At 39.8% G+C, this 27,930-nt stretch overlaps 1 protein-coding gene across 1 annotated transcript in view; it reads right to left on the bottom strand.

The window, feature by feature from the left end:
• LOC141759508 (cadherin-7-like) overlaps positions 1-27,930 on the bottom strand; it is a 115,319-nt gene that overhangs the window by 46,868 nt on the left and 40,521 nt on the right. The window contains exons 3-4 of the mRNA XM_074621637.1: positions 22,448-22,742; positions 11,047-11,166 (exon numbers count right to left, since the gene is read on the bottom strand). Coding sequence (XP_074477738.1) covers positions 11,047-11,166; positions 22,448-22,742 — 415 coding nt within the window. The remainder of the gene's footprint in view (positions 1-11,046; positions 11,167-22,447; positions 22,743-27,930) is intronic.

Here is a 27,930-nt window from a genome sequence, read left to right as displayed (position 1 = left end):
GACAAAGAATGCATGTCTGGACTTGAAAGAGGCATCTTTAAACATGCCGGTGAAGCACAGCTGGATAATGGTTGGATTATAATAACAGCTGCAATGGATGGCTCCTGAAGTAAAAGGTGAAATAAACTAGAAAAAGATGTTGAGCTTGTGCAGCCAGCAGTGAGACAAATGAATGCTCTCACTACATCATAGATAGGCTTCACACACAATTGATATACTTATTTAATATCAGCTTGGTGTGTTGGAGCCGGAGAGATATTGGCTGTGGTTAATGATGCCATGAATCCTGATTCCGGCACGCTAAAAAAAACAAAAAAAACAGAGACATGTTTCTCCCCGCCTGGCCAGAAGCACACATACTTCTCACCGAGCGACGCCGCTGATCCACACGCCGATGTTGCGAGACTGTTGTTTGTCTGCTGGGTGCCAGCCCCCTCGCTCTCTATCTCTGTTACCCCGTGCGGCGCTGGTGTCATTCCTGGGGAGAGGCTATGATTAAAATCCTTCTGTCGCTATCTCGGCACGGCCTCGCATTGCGCCGTGACTCCCTGCCTCCGGTGCAAGCCAGACGCATTGTAGCCGCGCATTTATCTAGCTGTCTCCACACCACTGGCGGCAGACGGGTGGGCCATGCTCCCTGCTAAAGCCCAGATACTTGACATTTGTCTTGGGAAGAGGAAATAAAAGTGCAGACTTTGGAGGAACCCTCTGGCTCTGCGTGCAGCTATGAGAGGTACTGATGAAGGTGATGAACACTTAAACATGAAGGGTGCAGTATGTGATTTGCTGAGCCCTCAGGCGGTCCACTTACAAAGAATAGATCCCATAACACAAAAACAGGCCATACAAACAGGGAATAAAACCTCCAGCCCAGGTAGTTTATTACCGGGTGACATCAAGCATCATGCTCTAATCACGGGTCACTATACAGTACCGACTCAGTGTGAAAGGGCCACAACACAAAGGACCAAACATGTTACACAACACAGGATACATTCATTTGTAATGTTACGCTGAAAGGAAGCGCGTTCATCCGTGCACACATCCAGGTGGCGTGTTGTTGTTTGTGATTAGAATTGAAAAATTGCATCTCCCTCTCTATATTACAGGAGGCAGCCAGATTTATATCTAGCCTTCAGCTGTAATGTTCTCGATTTAGTGCAGTCGCCACCACAAGAAGTCTACGGAGCCACAGTTTGAAAGAAGAGGGTAAAGAAAAGCACGGTTCTAAAAAGGCCACGCTAATATCTTAATCACAGGCTGATCACAGCCAGCCCGTCTCCTCCTGACCTCGGCGTCAGATTTTTCACATGTGATGATTACACAAGGATTGGACCTGGCCTTTTCTTTTATTTGAGCGTTTTCAGTTTAATTAGATTCCCAGGCTGAGAAGAGACAAAGCTCAGTCCATCCAGGCATCCCTCACCTGAGTGCCTGTCACATTCAGATGTCATACTCGTGTCGCTCTGAGAGGCAAGCCGTGTCACATCTTAAATGCCCCCTTCAGAGTGTAATTAATCCTCTCATTCAGGCACCTGGCATTTCCTGCTAACTAAATTCTTCTCTTGTTATTCCAGCCATTGAGGCCTGTGAGCATGCATGCATGCTTAGCAGTGTTAATGTGCGCGGATAATTGTCTCTAAAGGACTCGCCATATCGCCAAGGTGTATGGGGCTGGAGGCAGCTGTTCAAACCTCCTTGAGCCTGCCATCAATTAGAACGCCGGTCCCTAACAGCATTTAGCTTTTCAGCTTCACCTTCAAACTAAACTACAAGCTATCAATCAATATATATTATAAAATAATGTCTTAACTGAGCACCTTTAGGCGCCGCAACTTAAGTATTTTGCCGACATTATGTATAGCTGGGAAGTTATTGGAGCTATTCAGGATTAAGTACTTTTCCCAAGGGCACCTTGTAGATTCAATTTGGGATTAAGAACCAGAGTAAAGAGACTTGTTAGACGTAAGAGAGGCAGGATGCTACCCACCTAACACCGGGTCACACGCATCCTCCTCCCCCCCTGACCATTAGCCCTCTGCCACTTAATCGCTAGTGCAGTATTGCAGTGTGGAGCTTAGAGTGTATATCAGCCCAGGCACTTTGTCAAAGTCACCCTCTGCTATGGCCCAGGCGTGTGCTGCAAATGGGACTAATTAGTAACTTGCAAAGACAGAAGCACAACGCTCATCCCACAACACTCAATCCTGGTCTGCTGTCTAAAAAGCTGGTGTCTCAGCCCCAGAGTGTGCTCTGTAAGATACATGGTATTGACAATATGTTAAAAACTAACAGTTAACACAAATAATGTTGTCTTTTCACAGCCAATACAGGAGGCGGACACAACATTTAACACCTGTAGGGATAATAATGCCATTTAAAGGAGGACTATGTTATAACGGGCACAGGATACTACAATAGTCAGCAAAGCCCCGATTTTTTAATGGTTCTAAAGATTATCTTGCCAGATATTCCTGTGGTGTGAGGTATGTTAAGACTGTTTTTTACATCCTCCAATCAGCTCGGAAGCCCATCCTGGCCACACCAATTTCAAATATTAAACATGTTTAATATTTATGATCGGATATCCTGTTGTGTGTGGGGAACCCAGAGGACAGCCGATGACGCAGTCACGTGGGAAATAACGATAGCCATTTGAGAACCAAGCTGACTGAAGAAGGAAGGACAAGAACCACACTCATGGCGGCCGCGGCTAATGCAAAACGTGAAGCACAAAGTAGTAGTAAGGCGGACCTCAGAAATGAAGGACCAACTTGTTGATTTGTGGTTGAATTAGGTCTATATTTTTTTCTTTGATCTTCGTGAATTTTCAGTATGATGTAAACATCGCTAATTCTTCTTTCCCGTCGTCCGCCATGCTTTGTTTATACTAAAGTCACTGATCGCAAGAGATTTTGCGAGATTTCTGGTTTTGAGAGTCAGGAATCTTGTTGTTAAATTTATCATAACTTATTACACGGCTTTGTTGAATACTTAATTCTGATCGGTCCTTTCATGGCGCTCTACGGTCTGTTATTTCTTTATAACAGACCGTTGCAAGTGGTGGACCGTTTTTGTGTCAAATTATTGATTTCTTAAGTAAGTAGCCGTGTAATAAGCGGGATAATGTACAGGTAACGGGTCACTTTTGTGAAATAAACCCCTTCAGGGCGATGCATGTCGGGGTTTATTTCACAACAATGACCCACTACCTGTACATTATCCCTTACATGTCGTTATGTGTGGAGTCTCCCACATTTTCAACATATGTTAAGATTAGAATTTTATTTTAGTGTGGGCCGGCTTTAACTTTTTAAGAACAAAATAACAAAACTTTTGTTAGAAAAGAGTCAATACACATACTGTGGGTGTTTTTTCTGCTACAACCTTACTCTGTCTGGTATGACCAGTAGTTTATGGCACTTAATGTTAGCTGTTAACTTTATATACTGTGACATTACTAAGTCAGTCAGCTGACTTCATGACTCTACTTGTACTATGTTTTAACACGCCACAGATAAACATTTCAATTGCATTATCACAAAATTAAAACAAGTAACTGACTCAGGAGAATCTTGGAAAATGAGAGGCTAATTCACTGTGTCATTATCCAGTAACCTCCACTCGTGGCCACAGTGGATGCTGTTGTTCAGCAAAACTTAGTCTCACCTTGCAACAAGCTACAAGTTTATTCAATAAATGCTCATCGTTTGCGTTGCTGTTGCATTGGATTGCATTTTGCTCAGGTTATTTCCCCCAACACAAACACTAATTACATTATCAGTTTAGGGTCTGGCTGGCCCACAGATGATGTGTGTCTCCTCCAGCTTTCATTAAAGCAGGACTTTTGCTAAATAGCAGCCGCTGTGGCAACATGGTAAAAATACCAAATGCTATAATGTAGTATAACAGTAGCACAAGTTTATAAGCGTCATAAAGTCAGTAAACTGACTCAGCAATGTCGGCTTCACAATAATATCTATCGAAATTTTGCTAACGTTAACTAAAGTTAGCCACCGTAAGCCAGTGGTCGTACCAGAAGTAAAACTGTGGCAGCAAAACCTCCGATTGTATTGAATTGAGCAGTGGAGGAAGAAGAACTGAGATCTTTTACTTAAGTAAAATAAGCAACAGTTCAGTGTGGAAATGGTCTGTTACAGATAAAAGTCCATTTAACTGCTTATGAATTTAACTTTTCATTTGAAAAATTGTGTAAATTCACAAAGTACAGCTTCAAAAAACACACAAAGGAGAGTATGCTTTAGATAGAAAAAGTCAACGATTGTGCAAGCACATTTTATGTTGTTGTAATTGACATTTTCTATAAACCGTTCTAAATTCTTATGTGATGGAAACTCTAGAAAAGTAAAATGCTGTCAAGATGCAAACAAATACATGTAAGCGACTGTCAGTCTTAAGATCTTCAGATGCAATGATAGACGCTTTAAGCGCACTGACAGCTCAATATAAAACAGAACGTCGGCAGAATGACATTTGACAACATCTCTGCATCACGTCTCATCCACCATGCTGCTTGTTTCCCAGTATGTACAGAGGAGAGAATGTAGTAGAAGTTAAGTCTGGATAGCATCACGATCTACTGTAGGATAGAGCTTTGATTCTTGAACCTGATTGGGCCCGAGATGTTAAACAATCTCTATTTCAGGGCTGTACCAAATAGCTCATTCAATTCAAAACGTTGATATTTGAATAGGCTACACTAATGAGTATTTCCCCTACTTTCATCCTGCAGTGGCGCACCGCGATCATTAATATTCTCTGCTCTCGTGCTCACAGGCGGGCTACATTGAACGCCTAATGTAGGCGGACCGTTCACGGAGCGGCTCTCCACACACAGCAGAGGAGAGACAGGGGAAGTGAAGATAACGTTGTCAGTACTGGTTTAAAACCGGCTCGGTAGTAAATAGCATTATATAGGCTATTTGCAGAATTAGATTCCAGTGGTGGCTGTGTAGGATCTTTTTCCAGAAACTCCAGAGCGTTGTTAAGTCCAAAAATGTCCAAAATTTACAACAAGTTTTCACCTTAAGAAATATTCTGCTAATCCATATATGTTGGTGTTTAGCCTTTCAAAAACAACACTGCAGTCGAAAAACTGTTTGCTGTCCCGCTTGCCGCAGATTGGCGTCACTTTCTAACGCACTGGGTAGCCCAGCGCGTCAAACTATGATGCTCCACTATGATCGCAATAAATATCAGATGACGAATTAACGGCAACGAGAAAATGACCCAAACTAGTATGACATGGTTGGTACCAATGGATCCTTAGGTTTCCTAGTTTCATATGATACCTGTATCTTCACTCTAGCTTTAAAACTGAGCCCACTACAACATAAAAATCATAAGTTGCGTTAAAACGAATTTACGTTAACACATTATTATCGTGTTGACTTTGACAGCCCTACTCGTAATAAATTTTTTAATATAGCCTATATATTTTTGTATCTGTATTTTTTTTATAGTGGAAAATCCGATTTTTAATCGGGCTCGGGCCCAAAACTGCTGACGTGGTTCGGATCGGGATTAGTAGATTTTTAGGACCCAATCATAGCTCTACTGTAGAGCACAGACTACTTACAGTAGGCAATCATAACCCATCAAATCGTTTGAAATATCAACCTTGGTGTTTAAAGAACCCACTTAGCTTAATGAAAAACACGTCAGCAGCTGAGGCTGTGAAAGTATGAGCTCTGTTCATTTAGCTGAATGGCTCCAAGAAAAACATGATATGAGAGTATAATGGGGACTTTATGGGGCAGACATGCTGTTTGAACATCACTTAAGTAAATGTCTGCTCTTGCTCTAATTGGTATTGGTGTCATGACGTCTCACTCGAGACTCGTCGATTGGGTTCAAGTGTTCTTGCAAACTTTGTTAAAGATCATTGAAGAGCCGGCGGCAAGTGGTCAAGTTTCTGTCAGCCCCTGTTTTAGAAATTACTGCTAGGACACAACATGATAAATGAGGCCCCCTTTTAGCTCTCTTCAGGATCATTCTAATTTATCTTAAAATAAGAAGCAGCAGAAAGTGAGATGAGTTGCTTTTGGATAATTTATATTTGATACTTGGTAAGTGCTGTGATTTTTCTGAAAGTGTAAAATACATAAACCACAAATAAACACAAAAGCTGGCGAGTTTGTAAAAGGTGCAACAGAGTTAAAAGTTGATGACACATCAGGATTTTTTCACAGGAAACCAGCAGAGCATTCTTTTTTTTTTTTTTTAGTAGCATACATTTTTATTTCCCCAAGGTAATTCTTCTTGAAAGGTAACTAAATTAAGATGAAGACGAAGCTAACCGGGTGAACACTTCCTAATATTTCTCTCAATTACAGTTGTGTCTCGTACTTTTTCAGGGAGCAATATAGGGGGGAAAAAAAAATCTAAAAAGAAATTATCAAAGAAACTTCCACAAACCAACAGAGACTTGGAGACAGTAGCAATGCTGCTATAAAGTCCTGCAGGGTTTCCCCCTCGACACACAAGTTACTGTTCTATAAGCCGTGTTTTTACACTGGCTTGTTATTAAGGTTACTCTTGTCAAACAACACAGTGGTGTTCGGTGCTCCCCTGCATCGAGTCCCACATGGAGTCGCACCTCTCTGACAGCCATCCATGCAACTCAATCCTGACACCAGTATTGCATCTCATAACCATGAGATCCAATCACCTTCTACATGGACGGAAAGGGAGCCAAGTATAATCAGTCGTGGTCAGGAAGAGATGGGCGGCAGAAAGCCGAGGCGCTGGCAGGGGTCCAAGGGCTCTGTCTGGGTGCACATTTAGGTGTGTGCGTGTGTGTGTGTGTGTGTGTGTGTGTGTGTGTGTGTGTGCCTCTTGTTTGACAGGTTAATAAACCAGCCGTTGTCCAACAGAAAAAGTATCAATGTGGGATTTATCTGTGAGCTTCAAGTTTTTCCCCTTAAAGCAACTAGAAAACACTTTTTTCCACACTTTGGTAGCAAGTCGGGGTTCAAGGACACATTTGGAGTCAGGAATCAAACCACCAACCCTACAATTAATGTCAGTGTCAGCACGCTCTACTGCCTGAGCTGCTGTATAGCCTCCCCATTGACCTGTGTAGCCTCCCAACCCGATATCCAAAGCGTGTTATAGGCCGGCCTGTCCACCAGAGGATAGCGTGTCAGTGTCACATTTTGCCTTTGCTGAGGCGTGAATATTACATGCTTGTATGAAGGTGCAGTAGCCTACCAGCAGGGGGCAACAAAACCACTTAGTTAGGTTTAGGAAAAAATAAGTATGTAACCTAAGAAAATACGAATGGAAACAAAGTAACATTACTACGGAAGATATGTGACAAACGTCACTAACATTACTTACAAAACACTGATCTCAAACACTGGTCTCCTGGTTGAAAGTCCTGTGCTTGTCATCTCCCACATGTTTATTAATTCTATCTAAAAGTCAAAATGTATTGAGAAAAGACGGATGTAATAATTTCCATGTTTTTATCCAACAAAATATTCTGCTTCAATCCATATTTGTCGGCGTTTAGCCTTTAAAAAACAACATTTCCACTGCGGTCAAAAAACTGTTTTCTGTCCCGCTTGGCGCAGCTCACACTAAGCAAGGTACGCATCTGTATTAACGGAGCGGTCAACGATTTCTCTTAATTACAGTTGTGTCTCATATTTTTTTCAGGTGGCAATATAGGGGGAAACAATCTAAAAAGAAATCTATCAAAGAAAATTCCACAAATCAACAGAGACTTCAGCGTTCTTATTACACGCTTTTGCCTCGCGCATTATAGTGCCATTCACACGCCTTTTTGTGCGACTGGGCTGAGCCTCCGCAAAATGGCCTTTGTATTGTAAACTGTAAAAGGAATGAGAGAATATCAAATAATCTAGCTTTAGTTTACGTTTCAACTGTCAGAAGATGTCTATACCGAGCGGCGCTAGAATTTCATTTGTGCAAATGCAGTGAATATGTGGCGTCGTATTAGGGGAAATTGGATGCTCGGGTATGTCTGATTTCTATATCAACGATGTCATAATATGTAAAATACATGAAAGAAAGGTCACTTGCATTCAAACTCACAATGATTCATCCCCAGACTCTGCGGTTCCCCTCGGCCTTATGGAGTATTTAAGCACCTTTCAGCTCATTGTTTTTACGGCCCACAACTTTACTGTTTTGGTCCGCTCTCATCAGCACCGTTTCAAGATTCAAGGGGCAGCTGTTAAGTGAAAAAGCCGTAAAAACCCACTGTACACGACCAGTCTGGCATTATAAAGCACACAGACAAAGTTGGCAACTAGCTGGTGAAAATAGTGGAGCATTTAGCCACTAAATAGACATAGATATTTCACTCAGGAGTTGGAGACTAAACCAAAGCTAAAAGGAAAGTGAATACTCAATCAAACCCACTGAATGCTACCAGCTCAGCACCAAACAGCGGAAAAAATTTATTATCCAGCTGGTGAACACAGCGAAGGATTTAGAAGCTAAAGATCAAGATTTTTCCCTCAGGTAAGGGTAGAGACCAAATCAGGTCATTTAGACAAATACATTGAATCTGTGGGGTCGGGAGAATGGGATGCTTTAGCGATAAGCAACCTATCAATAAAGATGAATGAAGATGGACAGGTCACTTACTAAAAGTCTTGGACATGTTCAGAAAAGAAATTGCTTGAGGGATTATTTAAGAGCATACAAACGTCTGTAAAATATCTATTAAATTGGGTGTTTTTACAAAGTAAACATGAATAGTAAAATAGCCATCTGGACTATGTCTTGGGCTAAATTTGGAGCCAAATTACCAGCTGTATTTCTGTCTTAAATTATAAAAAAGGTGCAGATTTACCAACATCCATGGATGTCAAGTGCTTGATCACTGAATTAATTACAGTAAGGAACTGAGAAAAACACTGAAACACAAATAAGTCACAAGTTCCAAACCAAACTCATCATAAGGAAGGTGATCACAGCATGGTTAACACTTTAATTAGCCCACAGCCGTTTTTAGCTTCTAAGCAGCCATGAGGAATCACTTAAAATCAAAGATTTACAGCCCTCAGAGTCAGAGCTTAAAGGAAACCATGAGGAACTTTTTCATTTAGAGTGTGTTAAACATGTAAATGTTCGCCCCAAAACATGGAAACACAGAAATGTTCCCTAATGAAAGCTTCAGCGGGAGACTTCATTAGTCGAAGGTCTCTAGAAAGTGAAAAACAACACAGAGATTCTGTGATATACTGCGAGACTTCACAGCTAAGTGTGCTGAAATCTTGATGCTGAAACCATCTTTTCCTCCTCAGACACCACATCCATTATACCAACACAGTATGAAGCCATTTCCTTTCTTGTGATATACATTCATTTTTCTTGAAAGCTCCATTTTCTTCCAGTGGTTAGGCATATTCAATGTTTACGGTGAACCTTATAGGTCACCGTGGAGTATTTGTTGTCGAGCATTTTTCATATTTCTGTGTCTGCCTGAGTGTGAAAATACCGACATAAATCCCTGCATTGCAGTGGCTTTCACCAGTTCATGAACTACATTCATGAAAAAGATCTCTCGGCATGTGTTGCTCTCGAAGCAGAAGATGAAGCCTGATATTATGGGATGGCCCATATTTTCCTGTTTTCTTGCAAGAGTGCTTTGCATGAAGTAGCCGAGCCTCGGCAGGCCAGTGGCTAATGAGCCAGCTATGAAGATGTAGCGAGGACTGCCGCTGCACTTCTCAGGATAAAATGCCCCACGAGTCAACAAACTACTTCACTTCTTCTCCTCCAGTTTATTTCAGATCTTTTTCTCAGGCTTTTCTCTTTCACTGTTTTCTGAAGTGACCATATATGAATTTGGTTGTCAGCTGTGTTCTTTGAAACTCAGTGCTTTCATTTGTTGATGGCAAAATAAAAAGCGTTAATGGTGTTTCCATTGTCAGCATTAAGGCACTTAAATCAGGTGTATTTTCCAGCTCAGAGGTGGAGGGCAACTAAGTACCTCTAAAGTACTTAAGTCCAATTATCAGAAGGGCTTGGCAAAATGGACAAAATCTTCTATTACGATATAGGTTATTTCATATCTTGATAACAATATATATCACAATGTAGCATGTTTTCTGTTTTTTCAATGAATATATAGTCTATATGAAATAACCACAAGGTAAAACCTATTTTTGTTTACTCCTGTGTGAATTAAATACTGAGTATTTTCTCATTTTAAGAACAGTTTTAATGAAATTATATAGAAAAAATTAATAAATACAGGCCTAGCCTATATCGCGATAGAAACAATATAGAAAACTACATACGATAAAAAATTGTATATATCATTTTGACAATATATATCGTTATATTGCGCTAAGCTTCAGGTACTTTAGTTGAGTATTTAAATTTGACTTTACTTTATATTTCCACTATATTTAATTTGATAAATCTAGTTACTTTACAGATTTAGATTATTAATATAAAATATTATTAACAAATATAATATGACATATAATTATAGATTAAGCTACACAGCAGTATGTAAAGTAATTAAAACCAAGTGCAACATTTAAGATACAGTATGTACATTAATCTATCAATGATTATAATCCAATAAAATAATACCCATTATTTTTTGAAAGGTTACATTCTGTATAATGAGTAATTTTATATTTTTAAATGTGGTGATATGAAGTATTCTTCTTTAACATTGAATAGTAATGACTAAATAAGCAAAAATCTACATTAAAGTTTAGAAAAATAAGATCCATATCATATCTATAACGAGTCTATCACTCAAAAGTCCAGCTAAAAGGTCATCTTCATCACCAAACTGTCATTTTGACTCAAATACAAAAACACAAATACAGAAATCTCACGTAAAATCAATCAAACAAAGTACAACCAAAATGCTCCAACTTTGGTAGATAATTCTATTTATGCATGACCACATCACTCATAGTAAAAAGCAGACTGAGTAAATATGTTTTCAGGGCCTTTAAATGACTCACTGTGGTAACGTCTGTGTATGATATCACCACCACACTGTCTGACACATGCTGTGCCTACCTGTCTTGGGCTCCACTGAGAAGTAGGGCTGTCCGTGGACGATGCTGTAGACCACCCTGGCGCTGTTCCCATATGTCGGGTCATCTGCATCTGTGGCTGCCACTTGCACTACCATGGTTCCTGTGGGGAGACAACCCTTCATTAGTTTCCAAGACAGCATCCAGAAGCCAAGTCAAACAGAGCTAAATGTGGAAACAGTCCTCATATCAACAGAGCGTGTGACCAATTCCACTTGAAAGAGGGAAAAAAAAAGCGAGAAAGCAATGAAAATGTGACTTCTGAGGCGGTAAATAATCTCATTAGTCATTACACTGTCTTCTTTTGTTGGGGCTGGTGTTTACTTTTAGTTTTGAGTTTCATTTTTATTCAAAATGCCCGAGTTTAAAGCAGTTCTTCACTTCAACAGCACCGAAAGATCTGACATGTGCTGTTTACTGGCTCTCGGCCTCAAACGCTGCTAAACAAATATCACTTTCAGTCGTCGCAATCATTTGCCGCAGGATTAAAGTGTAACTCCGAGCCTTTGGAGATCATTTCACTGCCATTGTTTCCATTTCCCTCCCGCAGATCAGTCAGCAGCATCTTTTCCAGTAACTTCAATCTGTTGATTCAGCAGCCAAATGGGTTCTGCAACCAATCTGTGCTCTGTTAAACAGGCTCTTCAACCCCAACAAAAAAGATATTATTATGCATCTCATATCACTCTGATCCCATAACGGCGAACTTTTTTAGAGGAGTCAAAGAGTTTGAACTTGTCCTCCAGCGATGTCATCGGAGGACACTGTATCTTTGTGTTGCACTAATTAGGGCTCCATAAAACGCTGCAGATTAAAGAATTTTATGACACACAAGTTTGAGACAAAGGCACAGTTGGGAAAGCATTGTTTTCCTTCCTTTATTCCCCTTTTTTCCCTTTACTCTTACTATTTCATTTTCCAGTTAAAATCTTTAACATGCACAGATGGTCACTCATTCAGTTGCTGATTTTAGGGTCCACAAACTGCTTCTGGAGAAGATGTTGATCTGCAGAGAGAGGAGAATGTAACTAGGAAAACAAAATAAAATCTGAAGGCGAGTGCCAGGATAGCAGTTCTGTCGCACACACATCTTAAGTGTTGTTTGTTTAGGATGCTCTGTCAAATTCTGGTGCTAGTACACACACAGTGCAAGTCAGATCTTCTGGTTTAGATGGATGAACACGGCTCTTACTATAGTGACAAGGGGGAAGGGGTAAATTCAATTTAACCAAAACAATGCAAGTTATCCATCCAAAACGGATACTGAGCCTGGAATCCAGACAGTATAACATAAATAAAAGAGAATCCCTTAAATTACCATAAATTAATTCTTAATTTACCTCTGAAAACATACACCTTAATTAAGTTGTGGATAAAGGTAATTGGTATGGTAGCTATAGATCCCTTCATTTCTGCATTCATTTAAAAATGTGAAAGCCAAACTCCAATTAAGGGCTGCAAATAATGATCCATTTCATTGTTGATTAGTTGTTTGGTTTATAAAATGTCAGGAAATGGTGAAAAATGTCAATCAGTGTTTCCCAAAGCCCAAGACGATGTCCTCAAATGTCTTGTTTTGTTCACAACTCAAAAATATTCAGTTGACTGTCCTAGAGGAGTAAAGAAACTAGAAAATATTCATATTTAAGAAGCTGGAATATCAGAGAATTTTGACTTTTTTTTCCTTAAAAAAATACTCAAACTGATTAATTGCTTATCAAAATGACATCTAATCGATTAATCAATGCATCTCTAAACAAAACCCCTTAAAAAAACCTCAATTAAAAAAGCCCTTCATTGACAAACATATTATATAAGGGGTATATGACTTTGCCTTTAATTCACACATACAGTACCAACACATTCTCATGGCAGTTCGTGAAATAGTCACAATATTTAATCTGATTTGATCTGTATACAGAGACACAAATTTCCCTTTTTTGTCGTGATGCTCAGCACGACTTTCAACAACGTAGTTTTCGTGCTTCTTGTGTCCAAGAAGTACGAGAGGCACGTGTCAATTTCTGCTCTAGTCTTTTCAAAATAAAACGACTTAGTCAGGTTTAGGAATAGATCGACTTGGTTAGGTTTAGGCAACAAAACTATCTAGTTAGGTTTAGGAAAAGATCGTGGTTAGGGTTAAACTAACTCCTGAAGTGCCGTAACAGAAGTATGGAAGTTACGTGACAAATAAATCAACTTTGACCTCTGGTTTCACACGGGACACGAACACTGATCTCCTGGGCGAAAGTCCTGTGTTCGCCGCTCTTTATACTCCCCGGTTTGCAATTACGTGGATTACATACGAACGGATTTTGTGCTGACCATCACAAAAAAAATGTGAAATTCTTGTCTATGTACACAAATCAATACATTCAATTTTGTGACTATTTCACAAACTGCTGTGCGACTGGGCTGACGGTACATAACCCAACCACTTAAAAGCACCTTTATTTAAAAACCCTTCATTTATAAATCAATTCAATTTCAATGGGTGATTTTTAGATAAAGAAACTAATTAATTCATTAATTAATAAACACAAGTCCGACTAACAAGTACAAATTCATGTGTTAACTATGCACACATCAGTTAGTCATAATGTTAACTCAGCTAACACAACACCATCCTCTGTATATTAGCTACTGATCCATGACAGTTAACGGTGGCAGGTTTGATTGACAGGAAAAGGAATCTGACTTCTGAACTACAGTCAGAAAACATAACATTTATTCTACTCTGTAAAGGAATGATAGCTGTATAGTTCTTTCCCCTTAGTCTCAGGGAAAGGAACCGATATTATGTAGCGGAGAACTGCAGATAAAGTTATAAAACCCACGATATAAATCCTGATTTTGTTTTAGTGCCCTGTAGTGCCCCCGAATCCCCAAAACTTCCTCCCAGCTTACAAGAAGGAAATTTGTTTTCAAACTCGACTGTGAACTCTGCTGACAACTGACAACTGTTTCTGCGTGCAGTACAGTATTGTCCTCTCCCACTCTTCCTCGGAGGCAGAGAAGACATCAGACATGACTCCGTATGTATTTCTTTTTAAACGCACCGGCTGAACGCGGCTGATGTGACTCGAGCTGACAGCCGTGGAAGGTAAAGGCAGAGAAGCGTTTGAAGATTTCACAGAGAAAACATAATCAGCGACAATCATTGCCAATCAATTCCAATAGGTCGGTCTTAATGGTATAAATTAGCCTTGTTGCTCCAACTGAGCTCATTTAATGGGTAGATTTTTAATGTCAAAGAATTGATATCTATCTGATAATAGGAAGGGAAAAGCCATTTAATTGTTAGATTATCACGATCAACCATTATGGTTCAGGCTCTTGTGTGCTGTTAGACTGTACGTCAGTGTTGGTCTTAAAGCTGACGCCTACTGCACACTTTGCAGCGGTGAAATCATCAACAAAAGACATTGTTGAAATAACCTTGAAAATGAAAAACATGCCTTTTCCAGTTGGTCATATGAATAGCTGCTGGGATATTTCACTTTAATGACTAGCTGCACATCTCTGGAGCCTACAGTATATTGTATCATCTGACAGAAAGTGCTGTCTTGCAAGATGGTGATATTTTACTTTGAAGAAAACATCCTAATAAAAATCTCACTTTCTAACATGAGATGTATTTTACAGGCGTTTTACAGAATGAAAGTGATCATGGAAATTGAAGATTAGACTCCTCCATTCTGGCCATAAAGCAGAATTAACAGGCTCTGGCCCTGGATGGGAACAATATAATAGAAAAAAAAAAGAAGCATGGAGAAGCTGGAGAAGTTATCACCAGGCCCGGTTGGAGAAGGACACCTAGATTATATCATCACCTCTTAGTCATGACAGGTTATATTACAGGTAGTTTAAAACACCAAGGTCAAAGGATGGCGGTATGAAAGAGAGCCGGGGCGACGTCTAAATCTCTATTACAGGTTGATAGTTAAAATCACTTCACAGAGTGCTCCGCAGACGAGGTTGTAAATTAACATTCAATATGAACTCGTATACAGCACAGCTTTTTTTTTTTTTTCGTCAGGTTGTCCAACAAACATCCTGTTGGAATAATATTGTCAGAATGAAAGGTAATCCCAGCCGGGTGAGCTGAATGTCAAAAAAACACCCTGAAATTTGAATAGATTCTTTCTGCTCCACGAGGCTGTCATCTGCTACTCAATTCACCCTGTCTGCGTCCCTTCAGTATTTGTCCATCTTCATTGACGTGATGGAGCTGATCTTCACATTTTTTTATTTATTCCCCCCGCAGCGGTGTACAAAACAGGTTTCCTAATCAATTCCGCATCTTGGGTGAGCAACTGTCATCTGCCAGTAATGAAAATAAATGTGGCGTGCTTAAATCTGAATGGGAGGCAGGTATTCTTCAGCCACTTGCACATAAAGGCTGCATCCAACTGTCAGGTACAATATGCATTTCTGAGTGCACAATGCATATTCAAGGACCCAGAATTTGACTTTTATTACAAACTGCATGTGTTTTCAAATGAAGCGCCTATTTTCTGCATGTAGAAATTACTAGTGGGCTACCTCCGGTTCTGAAAAGTGAAGCCAAAGCTGAAGTGCCATAAACTTGCATTCTTTCTAACAGCCAGCAGGGGGCGACTCCTCTGGTTGCAAAAAGATGTCTGATTGTATAGAAGTCTATGATCTAAGTCTTGATTTATTACCTCAGTAAACAATGTAAACATGAGTTTATGGTCTCAATCACTAGTTTCAAGTCTTCTTCAATACAGCATGATGTTCATTTAGTAAATTATGGTCCCATTTAGAGTCAGATAGACCATAAAGCAGGGGATGCTTTAGGGCGTGGCTACCTTGTGATTGACAGGTCGCTTCCACAGCGTTGTCATGCCTGTGAGTTGTCTGTGTTTTTGTCTAACAACTTTAACCCTTTCACAGTGTGTTTTCATTTCATGAAAGTTAATTTTAACATTTTTGATGACCTTAAAATGTCTTATTCAGCGTTCGGTTGCACTTAGCTCCACCCTCTTGTGTCACTTCTGGTTGCAAAAAAACAAGATGGTGAAATACTAAGATGACGACGGCCAAAATGCCGAACTCGAGGCTTCAGAATGGCAGTCCACAAACCAATGGGTGACGTCACGGTGACTACATCCACTTCTTATATACAATATATGAGAACTACAAGCATGTGACTAAAGAGGAGCAAATTTGAAACCGTATCTGTGACTTGAAAATTGCAACATACATTAAACATTACATTAAAAAATACATATTATATTAAAACATTCTATTTAAGCCAAGTAATTGTGCAATGTCTTCATGATTATTCAAAGATGCCACCGTTGATTAAGTTGTTCATATTCATGCACATTCTCCCCGTTGCTTTAGATAACCAACGATTATTGCTTTTGAGTTCACTTTTTATTTGCAACTGCAGAGAGAAAATGAATTACAGCACTTTTAAAGAAAGTTACTAACTACCTGCTGTTCTCTACATGCGTTTTAACATCCAAAGTTCACTCAGTGGCCACTTTATTAGGTACGCCTGTACAATCTAATGCAATCAAATGCAATTGTTCTGCCATAAAGTTTACGTTTATGATGCCTATAATGTTCAGTCCAATGACAAAAGGAGGACAAAAAATTAATATAAAGTAGTCCAGTAAACCCAGTGGTGGAAGAAGTACTCAGATCCTTTATTCAAGGAGAAGTACTAATACCACACTGGGACAAGTAAACGTCCTGCGTTCAAATGTGTGGTATTAATTAAGTATTTCTTATCTGATTATTAGATTAATCGATAGAATAATCAGTAGAATACTTGATTACCAAAATAATGCTGGAGCCCCGTTTGTGATTTTCCAGCTGATCCAAGAGGGTTTTTAAATAGTTTATAGTTTATAGTTTAATTATCTTAAGAAGAGAGAACATTTTCTCAACACATAAAAGAACATTTCATCCTTCAGTTTATCAAAAACAGTCAAATTCAAAATCACCAAATTTGGATATATATGGTTTTCACTGGACAGGAAGGGGATGAAGGTAAAAAAGTAGCATAAAATGTAAAGTAATATACCTCAAATGTGTACTTACATACAGTACTTGAGTAAATATACTTAGTTACAAAACCTTTGACTCTGATCTCAGAACTAAACATTTAATCTAATTTACACATTTCATACAATGTCACCAAAAACTGAACACGTGAGCTTCGTAAAGAAAAAGGACTGTCAATCGATTTAAAACATTCAATCGCGATTAATCGCACGATTGTTCATAGTTAAGATAGATAGATGTTGTACAGGTGTACCTAATAAAGTGGCCACTGAGTGTACATTTGTAACACACAATGCAAAAAAGGAGTCAACATGACCCCAAATGATGAAAACAATAATAATTTGGGTCAACCTGACCTAAACCAGAATGCCTTTTTCATTTCCTGAATAAAATGCCTGTCCAATCCTTGATCTGTGCTCTCATGAATTAGACAGGAACAATGACAGCTGGATATAGGACTGGTGAGTAGTAAATTCAAGAGCGGTGGCCTTGGGTTGACATTACATTCTCTATGCTTGTAATGAGCCCTCAAACGGCTCCTTTGGCCCGACGCTGAGCAGCGGGAGAGAGCCAAGCCTCGCCACTGTCACACCTCCAACTGTCCTCAAGCCCTCGTGTCTTTTATTTGACATCCCTGCCGTGATTAAGACAAAAGCCTTCAGAGATCCTCGGGCCATAAGGTCTCCGTGTGTATGGACGAGCACTGCCTCTAATTACTTTAATTAATTAAATCCATGATTTCCTCTAAATTGAACCCATTCATCAGCGGTGCAGAGCTGTGACCGTTAATGATTTAAAGACATCTGTAAAGGAATTATTGAGGACAAGGGGTGCCTGCTCTTTACTGCATCGATGATCGCTTTGAGCAGATATTTACAAAGAGAGGCGATGCATTCTTCTCCTGTTGTTCCCCTCAACTTGTGATGAAGACCTTCACAGGAACTGGCAGGATAAATAAAGTGGCGAGGGTGACCCTGAGTCGCGGCGCTCGTGGTGTGAACGCATTCCTCCTCTGTGGTTGATGTGCCGAGTTGCCGTCTTATCTCGGGTTGGACACGAGACTCCAAGCCCTTGTACTCTAATCCTCTGGTTCCTTAAGCCTGAGCTCTGTACCCCCCCGTTGACAGTCGGCTGTGTAATCCTTCAGAGATCTCCCTGCCTGTGTAGTAAGCAAAGCACTGCTTCCCTTGGAACGACTCCCACTGCCACTGTACGCCTGCTCAAATTTTCATTTCGACTTTGAAGGTTGTAAAAAAAGCCATAACACCTTTGTTTTCACTAATTTCCATTTGTATGGTGCCATGCATGTTTGAGGTTTTGAGGTGAAGCTGCACAATGAGCTTTTCAGTTCTTGCTGTTTATTGGTGTGCTTTAATTCACCCTGAAATTTGAAGTGGCTATAATGAATCATTGAACATTAACATGCATGTGAAAGAGGTCATGCTTAGTGATTAACCCAGAGAAAATTGTCCTCTACAGTTTCCTTCAGTGTTACAGAGCTTTATGGCATCTGTCATTGTTTTGGTTTTCTGGTCCGCAACATTACTGTTTTGCTGCACTCTCACTGGAGATGTTGCTCACACTCACACAGCCAAAAAAATATCTAAAAACCCACTATACACTACCTGATCAGCACCAAACAACAGACAGACACAGTTAGCAACTAGCTGGTGAACATTAGTGGAGCATTTAGCAGATAAAGAGCCAGATATTTCCCTCAGGAGTTGGTGGAGACCAAAAACAGAGTGAATATTGGACTCAAAATAAAAGCAAATGTTGCTTTGTATCTGCTGGAGGCATCCAGACTTCCAAACTTGCTAACACACTTGCCATCAACTTAAAAGGTGCTTATGTCAAAGGTGTTATCACAGCTTGTTAGCGCTGCACAAGGTGGGCCAAAGAAATCTGTTAAGCGCAAAAAGCAGCTTAACACCCAGTGTTGGCTTAAACAAATGCAGAAATCACTCCCCTTCTTCCTCCAGTAACCACATGCACACTAACACACTTTCAATCTCTCCTTTTAAATTAAAGTGAGAGTTACGTATGTACATATATTTTTAGACTGTATGGTAACATCACAGATTTTTGGCTTGAGTGCAGAACTACTCAATTTTCTCTTTAGGCTTGTACCAGAATATGTTGATAGTATAATAAAGTGACTGTCCATGTATTTCACTAAATCAAAAAGGTGGATTTAGTCTTAAAAAGGGCGGGTCGATCTGCGTTGTGTTCTGTTTTTAAAAAAAAAAATGGAAACGCCAACTCACCTGTTGCAAAAAGCAGTGACGTAGGTTACCAAAGTAAGTAATCAATAGGGTAATGAATAATGTGAACGCTAGCACTAGCTGAGTCAACGTTAGCTATGGAACGGGCTGTCTGACAGCGAGGAAAAGAGGCTGTGGACGGGAGCAGCAGAAAAACATATTTAACTTTCACTTTAGGTGTACGCTATATTTAGAATATTTTCCCCGCTCTACCTTCCCATCCAACAGCCCTTTCTGACGGGGAACTGAAGCCGTTCTACCGCGGTCTTCAAGACAAGACAATTCACAAAAACAGTAATTTTACCTCAAGGAACACAGGAGTTGCTGGTCTACCGCTGCATCGATCGGTTAGTTTGTTTGTGTTATTGTGTGACTTTGACCTTGTGATCCAAACTAACGTGGCGTCCATACAGCAGTGCATTGCTTAGCTTCCGTGCTGGTACTCCTGTCTGCTTCTTCAAGCTGGGAATGTTCCCACCGCCATCTAAGTTACTGTATGTAACATTAATACACTGACTAAAATGATGTATATATACTGAACATGTAGCAGCGTCATCATGCAGAAACCTACGTCAGGTCACGTTGGAAAAGGTTTTTATAAGGGCTTTGGAAAATAGTATTTTGACACTAAAACATACATACTTTGACCAAAATTTGAATGTTCGGATTTGAATACATAAGAAAGCTACAGACTTATATAAAAACCTCAAAAAACCCGAACTCAAAAAATAACGCTTTAAGTTTCCCTTTAGAGACATTCTCAGGCACTTTCTGAATCATGGGCCTTATCTTCCATATTTGAACAAAGTTCTGTTGATTGTGTAAACTGACTAATCTACATCTACTTCTAATCTTTTCAACATTGTGAGAGGACTGATTGCTCGCTCCCATTCTGATAATGAATTATTATTCAGACTGCAGATTGAAGTGCCAGACAAATTATTTTTTTGTTCATGTGCAGAGTTCGGTATCAAATATCTAGAATTATTTACTTTCCTCTCTGAGGATGCATTGTGTCATTGCAAATGACTATATTTTAATAAATGTCTACTATTAATAATCAACAGGAACACCTCGAAAAAGAAAACGCATAGCATTTATTATTCACCTACAGTAATGTCTAGGTTCAAATCTGTGTTTGCTAAATCAAATGAATTGCAATATACCACATATCACCCTTTTTCTGTCAAACCCAAGTTAACTCCTGCCTCCATCCCATCACTCACAGCTCACTTGTGATTAGACCACAGCTCCCAGCATGCCTCGGAGCGCCTTGGGAACCCCTGGGAGGAGCTGGAGGAAGCTAAGGATGTCTGTGCTGCTGAGTTTAATGGATGGATGGAAAAGTATTTGTCCGGATCAGACATTTTTCAGAGACATTTCTCAGCAGAGAGGTACCTGTAAGTACCGGCTAGTGTGAACTGTGAGTCCAATTTGTGGAAAACATGCCCATGGCCTTTAAAGCCTGATTCAGACCTTAAAGTTTGCTTGAGTCAGTTTTTAAACATGCGTCACTCATCAGCATTGCTAAGCCTAGAGGTCTTTGCTGGAATATGTGAGGTGATAAATATGGTAATTAAGGCACGCCAGACTTCATTACAATACACTGACTTAAAAACACCACAAAATAGCATTTCTACAACATTTAAAGCTCCGCACCACCCATTTCAAACCCCTAAAAATAAGTAGGCAAACTAATATGTTAAGTTCCATATAAAGAGCACATACACCATGGCGTATCAATATGGAGGTCACCCTCTGTTTACACCTGCTAAGTTGAAAAGCCTCAGGATGTTATTGTGGCTCATTTGCATTTACTAGCATTTTGAGCTCGAGCGTGACCCGTTCTAAAAACCTCGGAGGAAATCTTGACCATGCAGCAAGAAGCAGCAAGTTATAGACAGGGTCTGATATGATGGCTTCCTCCAGGACTGCATTTAAAACAGACAGATAAAAGACATATCTGCAGTGATAAATGCTAATGTCATCAACGGACTATGAGCTGCCGAGTCCTTACGACGACTACAGCTGTGTAATGTTTTTAGCCATGCTTGTGGGGTGGCTCTGTAAATGGCAACACTTCTGGTCCAGATGGAAATATCTCAACAACTATTGGAAATCATAATAATTTATGGTTGACATTTGGGGTTTTGAGTGACATGTCTCGACAACTATAGGATTGATTGCTACGATATTTTGTACGGACATTCAGGATCCCCTAATGGAACTGATAAATAATATAGTTTATAACTCCCTTAATGTTTAAAGAGCTATATTTTTCTGATTTCCACTCACGATTTGAACCTCACAGATCTCCCAGGTCATCTGGCATTTGCCTGCTTCTTGTTAGATTTAACACAAAACATGGTGAAGCTGCTTTCTGTGCTCCACAAAAAAAAAATCATCATTGCTTGTAATTAGATTTTGCAAGCATCAAATACTCATCGCATTCCTTCATTTCATGTTTTTACACCTTTTTTAACTCCTGATTTGTTTTTCCTTTGACTTTTTTTATTTTGTTATTTTACTCTCAATATCTTTCCTGAAGCACTTTGAATTTATACATGTGCTACACGAATGAATGAATGAATGAAAGGTATTCAAAAAGCTCAATGACCTCAAGAGGAGCAAGGTATTAGTAAGTGCTTATTCGTCAGTGTACAGTATTAGTGAAAAGAACAAAGACGACAATAAACCTGCATGCATCTGGCTAAGGGATGCCACAACCCAAGTAGTTTAACCAGGACCTCAACTGATGTGGAGCTCAATTCATGCACAAGACCTTCATGCAGTTTAAATTGGGCCCAATGTGATTAGCACGTATTGAGTCGTACAAAGCGAACACGCTGGATTCAAATTAATATTGCAAACTTCCCGATTCCCCCCATGACCTAAAGACTGAGAGAGATGAAGACAAATTCAGTGAGGTGGAAAATTATCAAATGCAGATGTCGGAGCGAGGGCAAGTCAAAGAGAAAGTGAGAGTATGAGAGGGAGTAGAAAAGAGGGATGAAGTACAAGGATGGAAATAGGGAGGAAATATAAGAGGGAACTATATTCATGACAAATAGGGAGGCTTACCTAAGGGTGACATCTCTGGTACTCCTGCCAAGTACGGTCCATCAAGAAACTTTGGCTCATTATCGTTGATGTCCTGGACCTTGACCACAAACTCAGACCTGGGCTCCACGGGTATATTGGTGATTCGGTCTACAGCTTGAGCTGAGAGGGTGTAGTAGGCCTGTGCCTCCCGATCGAGGCGCTTCGTGGCGTGGATGTCCCCTGTGTTCTCATCAATGGTGAAAATGGAGGTGGCGCCCTCGCCAGCTAACACATACTTCACCTTGCCATCTCCTTTGTCCACATCTGAGTGTAGCTGAAAGGAAAAAGAACATCAGATTAAGGCGACCACATGAATCCATCAACCAGTCAAGTTGCTGTTTACATCCATTCACATCCAAGATGTCATAACTTCATCATTTTATCTTATTAGGCATTTGTTTGAAATTGTCAGAATTAGCATATGAATTCTTGACTTATGGCCAAACATGTGTTTTGTGAGGTCACAGTGACCTTTGACCACCGAAATAAGATTGTAAAGCCTCCTGAGGCAAATTTTGTGATTCGTGATATTGGGCTTTACAAATAAGAGAGGTATAGCATTCACGACATGGGACCCATGTGAGGTCATAGTGACCTTTGACCACCAAATTCTAATTAGTTCATCCTTAAATTCAAGTGGATGTTTGTGCCAAATTTGAAGAAATTCGCTCAAAGCATTCATAAGATATCGCGTTCACGAGAATGGGACCCACGTGAGGTCATAGTGACCTTTGACCACCAAGTTATAATCAGTTCATCCTTTAGTCCAAGTGGACGTCTGTGCCAAATCTGAAGAAATTCCCTCCAGGCGTTCCTGAGATATCACGTTCACAAGAATAGTCATCGCCGGCATGGAGGAATAAAAATAATATAAATACTCTAGTGGTGATGCTCGATTTAATAAAGAATGACTTGAGGGTATTTGTCTAAAAGGACTGATGATTACACCACCGAGGATGATACTTCACATTACCTAGTCAGAGGTAACAAGCTAAATTGATTAAAATGGAATTTAAACTTGGATGTTTTTTAGCACATTTCATGTCACTCATCTTGTTTAATATAATGTACAAATATCTCATATTGAATGCTGCTAAAATATGTAAATGTTGTATAAAATATTCATTTACACCGCATGAATTTCACTGCTGATGTGTACAGAACACAAACACGAGAAAATACACGTCATGTTTATTGGACAAACATCTGAATCAAATCCAAAGATCAAAAACATGCGGCATTTATGCATGAATTCATTATGTCACGAAATCCCATCATGATTTGCATTTACAAAATAATGGAAAGAAATTAAATGGTGCCACTTACTGCAACACCATTGTGACTCGCTAATTAATGTAATGGTCATTACGCAATGATCAAACTAGCAATTTTCCAATAAAACCTCCAGTAATAACTAGCTCATCTCACATAAAGAAAAAATATACTATAGCTCTTAGAAAATAAAATGACGATTCACCAAATGGATCTTTGTATTTCACTTATTTTCTGTCAAGAAACCCTGGATCCTACATTTCCTATGATGAAACTTTATTTCTGTCCAGAAACCGGTAATTTCGAATGTCAAGATAAAACGTTTCCTCAGGCAATATTTATCATCTACATTTGGCCAAATATTCATTGCAAAGCTTTTATACAGATGCATTTAGAAATGTTTCATGCGAAAAGACTTCTGCCCGAGGGGAGACCCTACAATGACCCTATCATTGGCAACTTCGCTTAAATGACACTGATGTCAGGTGTAGATACTTCTCTTTTTGACAACCAACAGTCCGATATTCAAACGGCCTTTTAAATTGCACTGAATGGATTCTTTGTTGAGTGAAAGCTGGACTCATTCTTCCATGTTGTGCTTCTCTTCATTCACTTTGTGCCCTTTGGTATAAAAGGAGCACAGATGGTTTGGTAGAAGTGAATATTCTCTGTGCAATTTCTCAAATGACATATCTGTATGACATGACATCTGGATATTAAAGCTCAAATATTCCCCTCTTGTTGCCATTAAGAGCAGCTGACTGATAGCAGAAAGGATTCTACAGGTTTTAGCCCTCTGAGAATCAATAGCGAGAGCTGAGGCCACTCTGTCAGATCAGTCCTTTTTTATGGCCACATAAAACATCCTTGTCTGAAACGAGTGGCACACCGAATAACGGTCAAGTCCAGACCCTCAAATGCAATCTTTTCAGCTCAAAGCATGTGGGCTACCACAATGAAATTCGAGTTTTGTTTCTTGGAGTAGCTGGAATATTAATAGTAGTTGTTCCATAAACAGACATGCAGGTCTACAAGGAAGTCAGACAAGCTACTTTTTTAATCATTGAACCTGTGCAGTCACTACAACAACCTTCTTCTTATGTTTTAATCTCAGAAGAACAAGTCATGTGTTTAAAGATGACTTAAAGACCCCTCCTCAAAGTACGACTCTGACAAAAATAAACCTTGAACAACTCTAAAGAAAGAACACTTGAAGCCTTTTGGAGCATTAAAATTACCATGACAAGTAACCAACCCTGAATAATCCTGTTTGAAGTCAGAGCTGTCTGACGGCCATCGACCCCTTCAATGTTCTCGACATCAGAGCGATCACAGAAGCTGTCACATATCTTAGGGGAAGGGCATTGTTGGGTGTTTAAAGATGGACAGATGGACCATTTTCAACTGTCAGCATTTAGCAGAGTGCATATTTCTGCCTTTACTCCATCACCTCCAACATGATGAAACACCTCAATTAACAGCAAAGCATGCAGAGCAAGCTTTTAGTGGAGCTTTTCAGGGGATATTTTTCATGATTCTCAATATTTAAAAGTGTGAATAGCTTCAGTTGAACCTGTAATATCTATACTTCAACAGTGTCTTCAATCTTCCAAGTGTTTTGCATCTTATTGCCTCCAAACCTATAGAATCAGGAAGGACCTGGCTGAGTATATCCATCTGTCTGTCTGTTAAAATTGCTCTTTTCAGATAATTGCTTTTCCTATTTACTCACAAGCCACGCTTTGTCTAGCCTATTGAAGACAAATTGTCTCTGTGAAGTATCAAGTACACCAACAACGTCCACAGTGTGAACATTGAAAACTTAAAATAGTTCTCCAGCGATATAGTATTGCACTTCAATGAACTTGGAGTACACGCAAGAATCACATTAAAAGAAGAACACTGATGCTGTAATATCTTGAATTTTAATCCCCATTATGGGTCAAGCTCCAAAAACTTACTTTCCTCATAATGCAATAACTCCAGGGCTTAAAAGTGAAGCCAATGCATTAAACTTGCATTCTGCAAAAAGAAGTCTGATTGTAGAGAAGTCTATGAGAAAATGAGCCTACTTCTCACTTGATTTATTACCTCAGTAAACATTGTAAACATGACTTTATGGTCTCAATCGCTAGTTTCAAGTCTTCTTCAATACAGCATGATGTTCATTTAGTAAATTATGGTCCCATTTAGAGTCAAATAGACCATAAAGCAGGGGATGCTTTAGGGTGTGGCTACCTTGTGATTGACAGGTTGCTACCACGGCGTTGTCTGGTCTGGGAGTTGTCCGTGTTTTCATCTTACAACCTTAACCCTTTCACAGTGTGTTTTCAGTTCATGAAAGTTAATTGTAACATTTTGGTTGCCTAAAAATGTCTTATTAAAATGTCTTAATAAGATAGTGATAAACAAAATGCTGAACTAGAGGCTTCAAAACGGCAGTCCACAAACCAATGGGTGACTACGTCCACTTCTTATATACAGTCTTGAACCCCCAAACCTCCAACTTGTATTGCAAAAATTTTAAGTCTCAAGCTCAAAATGAGATCATCCCAATGACATCATCAGAGACATTTCCTCAGACTATGGAAAGCTCAGCTTGGAAAGTGTCCGACCATTTCTGTTGCTTTCCGAAACTGACAATCCGACATTTGAGTGCGGCCGTTCGGAACATCTACAAACACTTTGGATTTCCAACATGGTCAGACCATAGACTGTATAAAATATCAATGTAGTCTCCGTGACGTCACTAATTGGTTTCTGAAGAGCGGTTGTGAAGCTCAAAGTGGGTGGTTCCGGCCGTGACGACACAGCCTAACTGCACGCTAATCCAAAAAATGGGCAAAGAAGTGGATCGTTGATGGAGTTGAGGCGGGCCCGGGTGATGCAGCAGAGCAGAAAGCTAGTGACCTGGTACGGCACTCACATGTCAGTCAAAGTGGCAACGCCCTCATTATGCTTAACTTTAAGCCTTAATATAATTTAATTGGGTGATTTATTTAAAAATTCACTACCCGTACAGTTGTCATGAACGGGGAAATAAGCTATAGAGACCAAAACAGTTTTTTGTACCAGGCTGTAAACATGTTTATTTCTGCTGTAAAGTTGGGCATTTTAACATGGAGGTCTGTGGGGATTGACTTGCTTTTGGAGCCAGCTTCAAGAAGCCATTTGAGCAGTTTTTGGCACTTCGGAGTTGGCTTCATATCTCAGCACCAGAGGTGCCGCTTGGGTCAGACAACATATCTTATGAACTAGTTCTGAACAAGCACAACCCGACCCTAATGTTACTGAACAGGAGATTCACTCCACTCCTTAGTCTGTGCCTTGAGATTTTGTCTCTCGAAATAACAAACCGAACTGATGACTACGCACAACCTTCACCAAGAATGCTCCCCCAGGAATGCAAACACAGCTCTTGCATTGGTTCATGACGGGATATTATGAAGTATTCCACCACCATTTGCATTTTGCTACACAGAAGGAAATGAAATGAAAATGGTGCAACTTACTGTAATGCCACAGTCAAACAACATCTGGCCAGAACTAGCTCATCTGACATAAAATCCAACTTCAGCTAATAAAAGCACTAAATGTGATTGTATCAGTGAAACAATGATGACTCACCATGTGCTATTACTTTCACTAAACGTGTAAATATAAAATGATTCCTCAGCAAACATGTATCATCTACATTTTGACGAAATCTAAAGGCAAAGCTTTTGAAGCTTATTGCAGGCAGACTTCAGATTCTCAAAGCTGCACTAGGAAACACTTTATGCAAAAAATACCATAGAGACTCCAGGTTATCAAATGGGACATATACTCCTCGGCTGTGCCTCAAGATTATTTCCCTGAAAATCACAAACGCCAGGGAGATGGATAAAGCTTAGAACGAGCCCATGACACGTCGTCATTTGGGTTCAGCAGATCTTCACAGTGTTCCTACCGCTGCGTGATCCCCAGTTGAGGTCAGCAGCTAATTATCGCTGATGAAAGCCGTCGGGGTAAAGGCCTGACGTCTGGAGTCGTCTGATGCTTCGTCAGAACCTCTTCGACGCCACATGATTTTTAATATCCTTACCAACCTGTCACAGTGCTCAAGAGCAAAGCTAGGCACATCTACTGTATTACTCTGTGCAGAAATAGTTCATAAAGGAGATCATATTTGAGTAATTTGATTATCATTA

This window comes from Sebastes fasciatus, chromosome 21 (assembly GCF_043250625.1).
Source record: "Sebastes fasciatus isolate fSebFas1 chromosome 21, fSebFas1.pri, whole genome shotgun sequence".
In the NCBI taxonomy this organism is placed as follows: Eukaryota; Metazoa; Chordata; class Actinopteri; order Perciformes; family Sebastidae; genus Sebastes; species Sebastes fasciatus.
The sequence above is the reverse complement of the archived record's forward strand: the minus strand, read 5'-3'. Positions and strand labels throughout refer to the sequence as shown.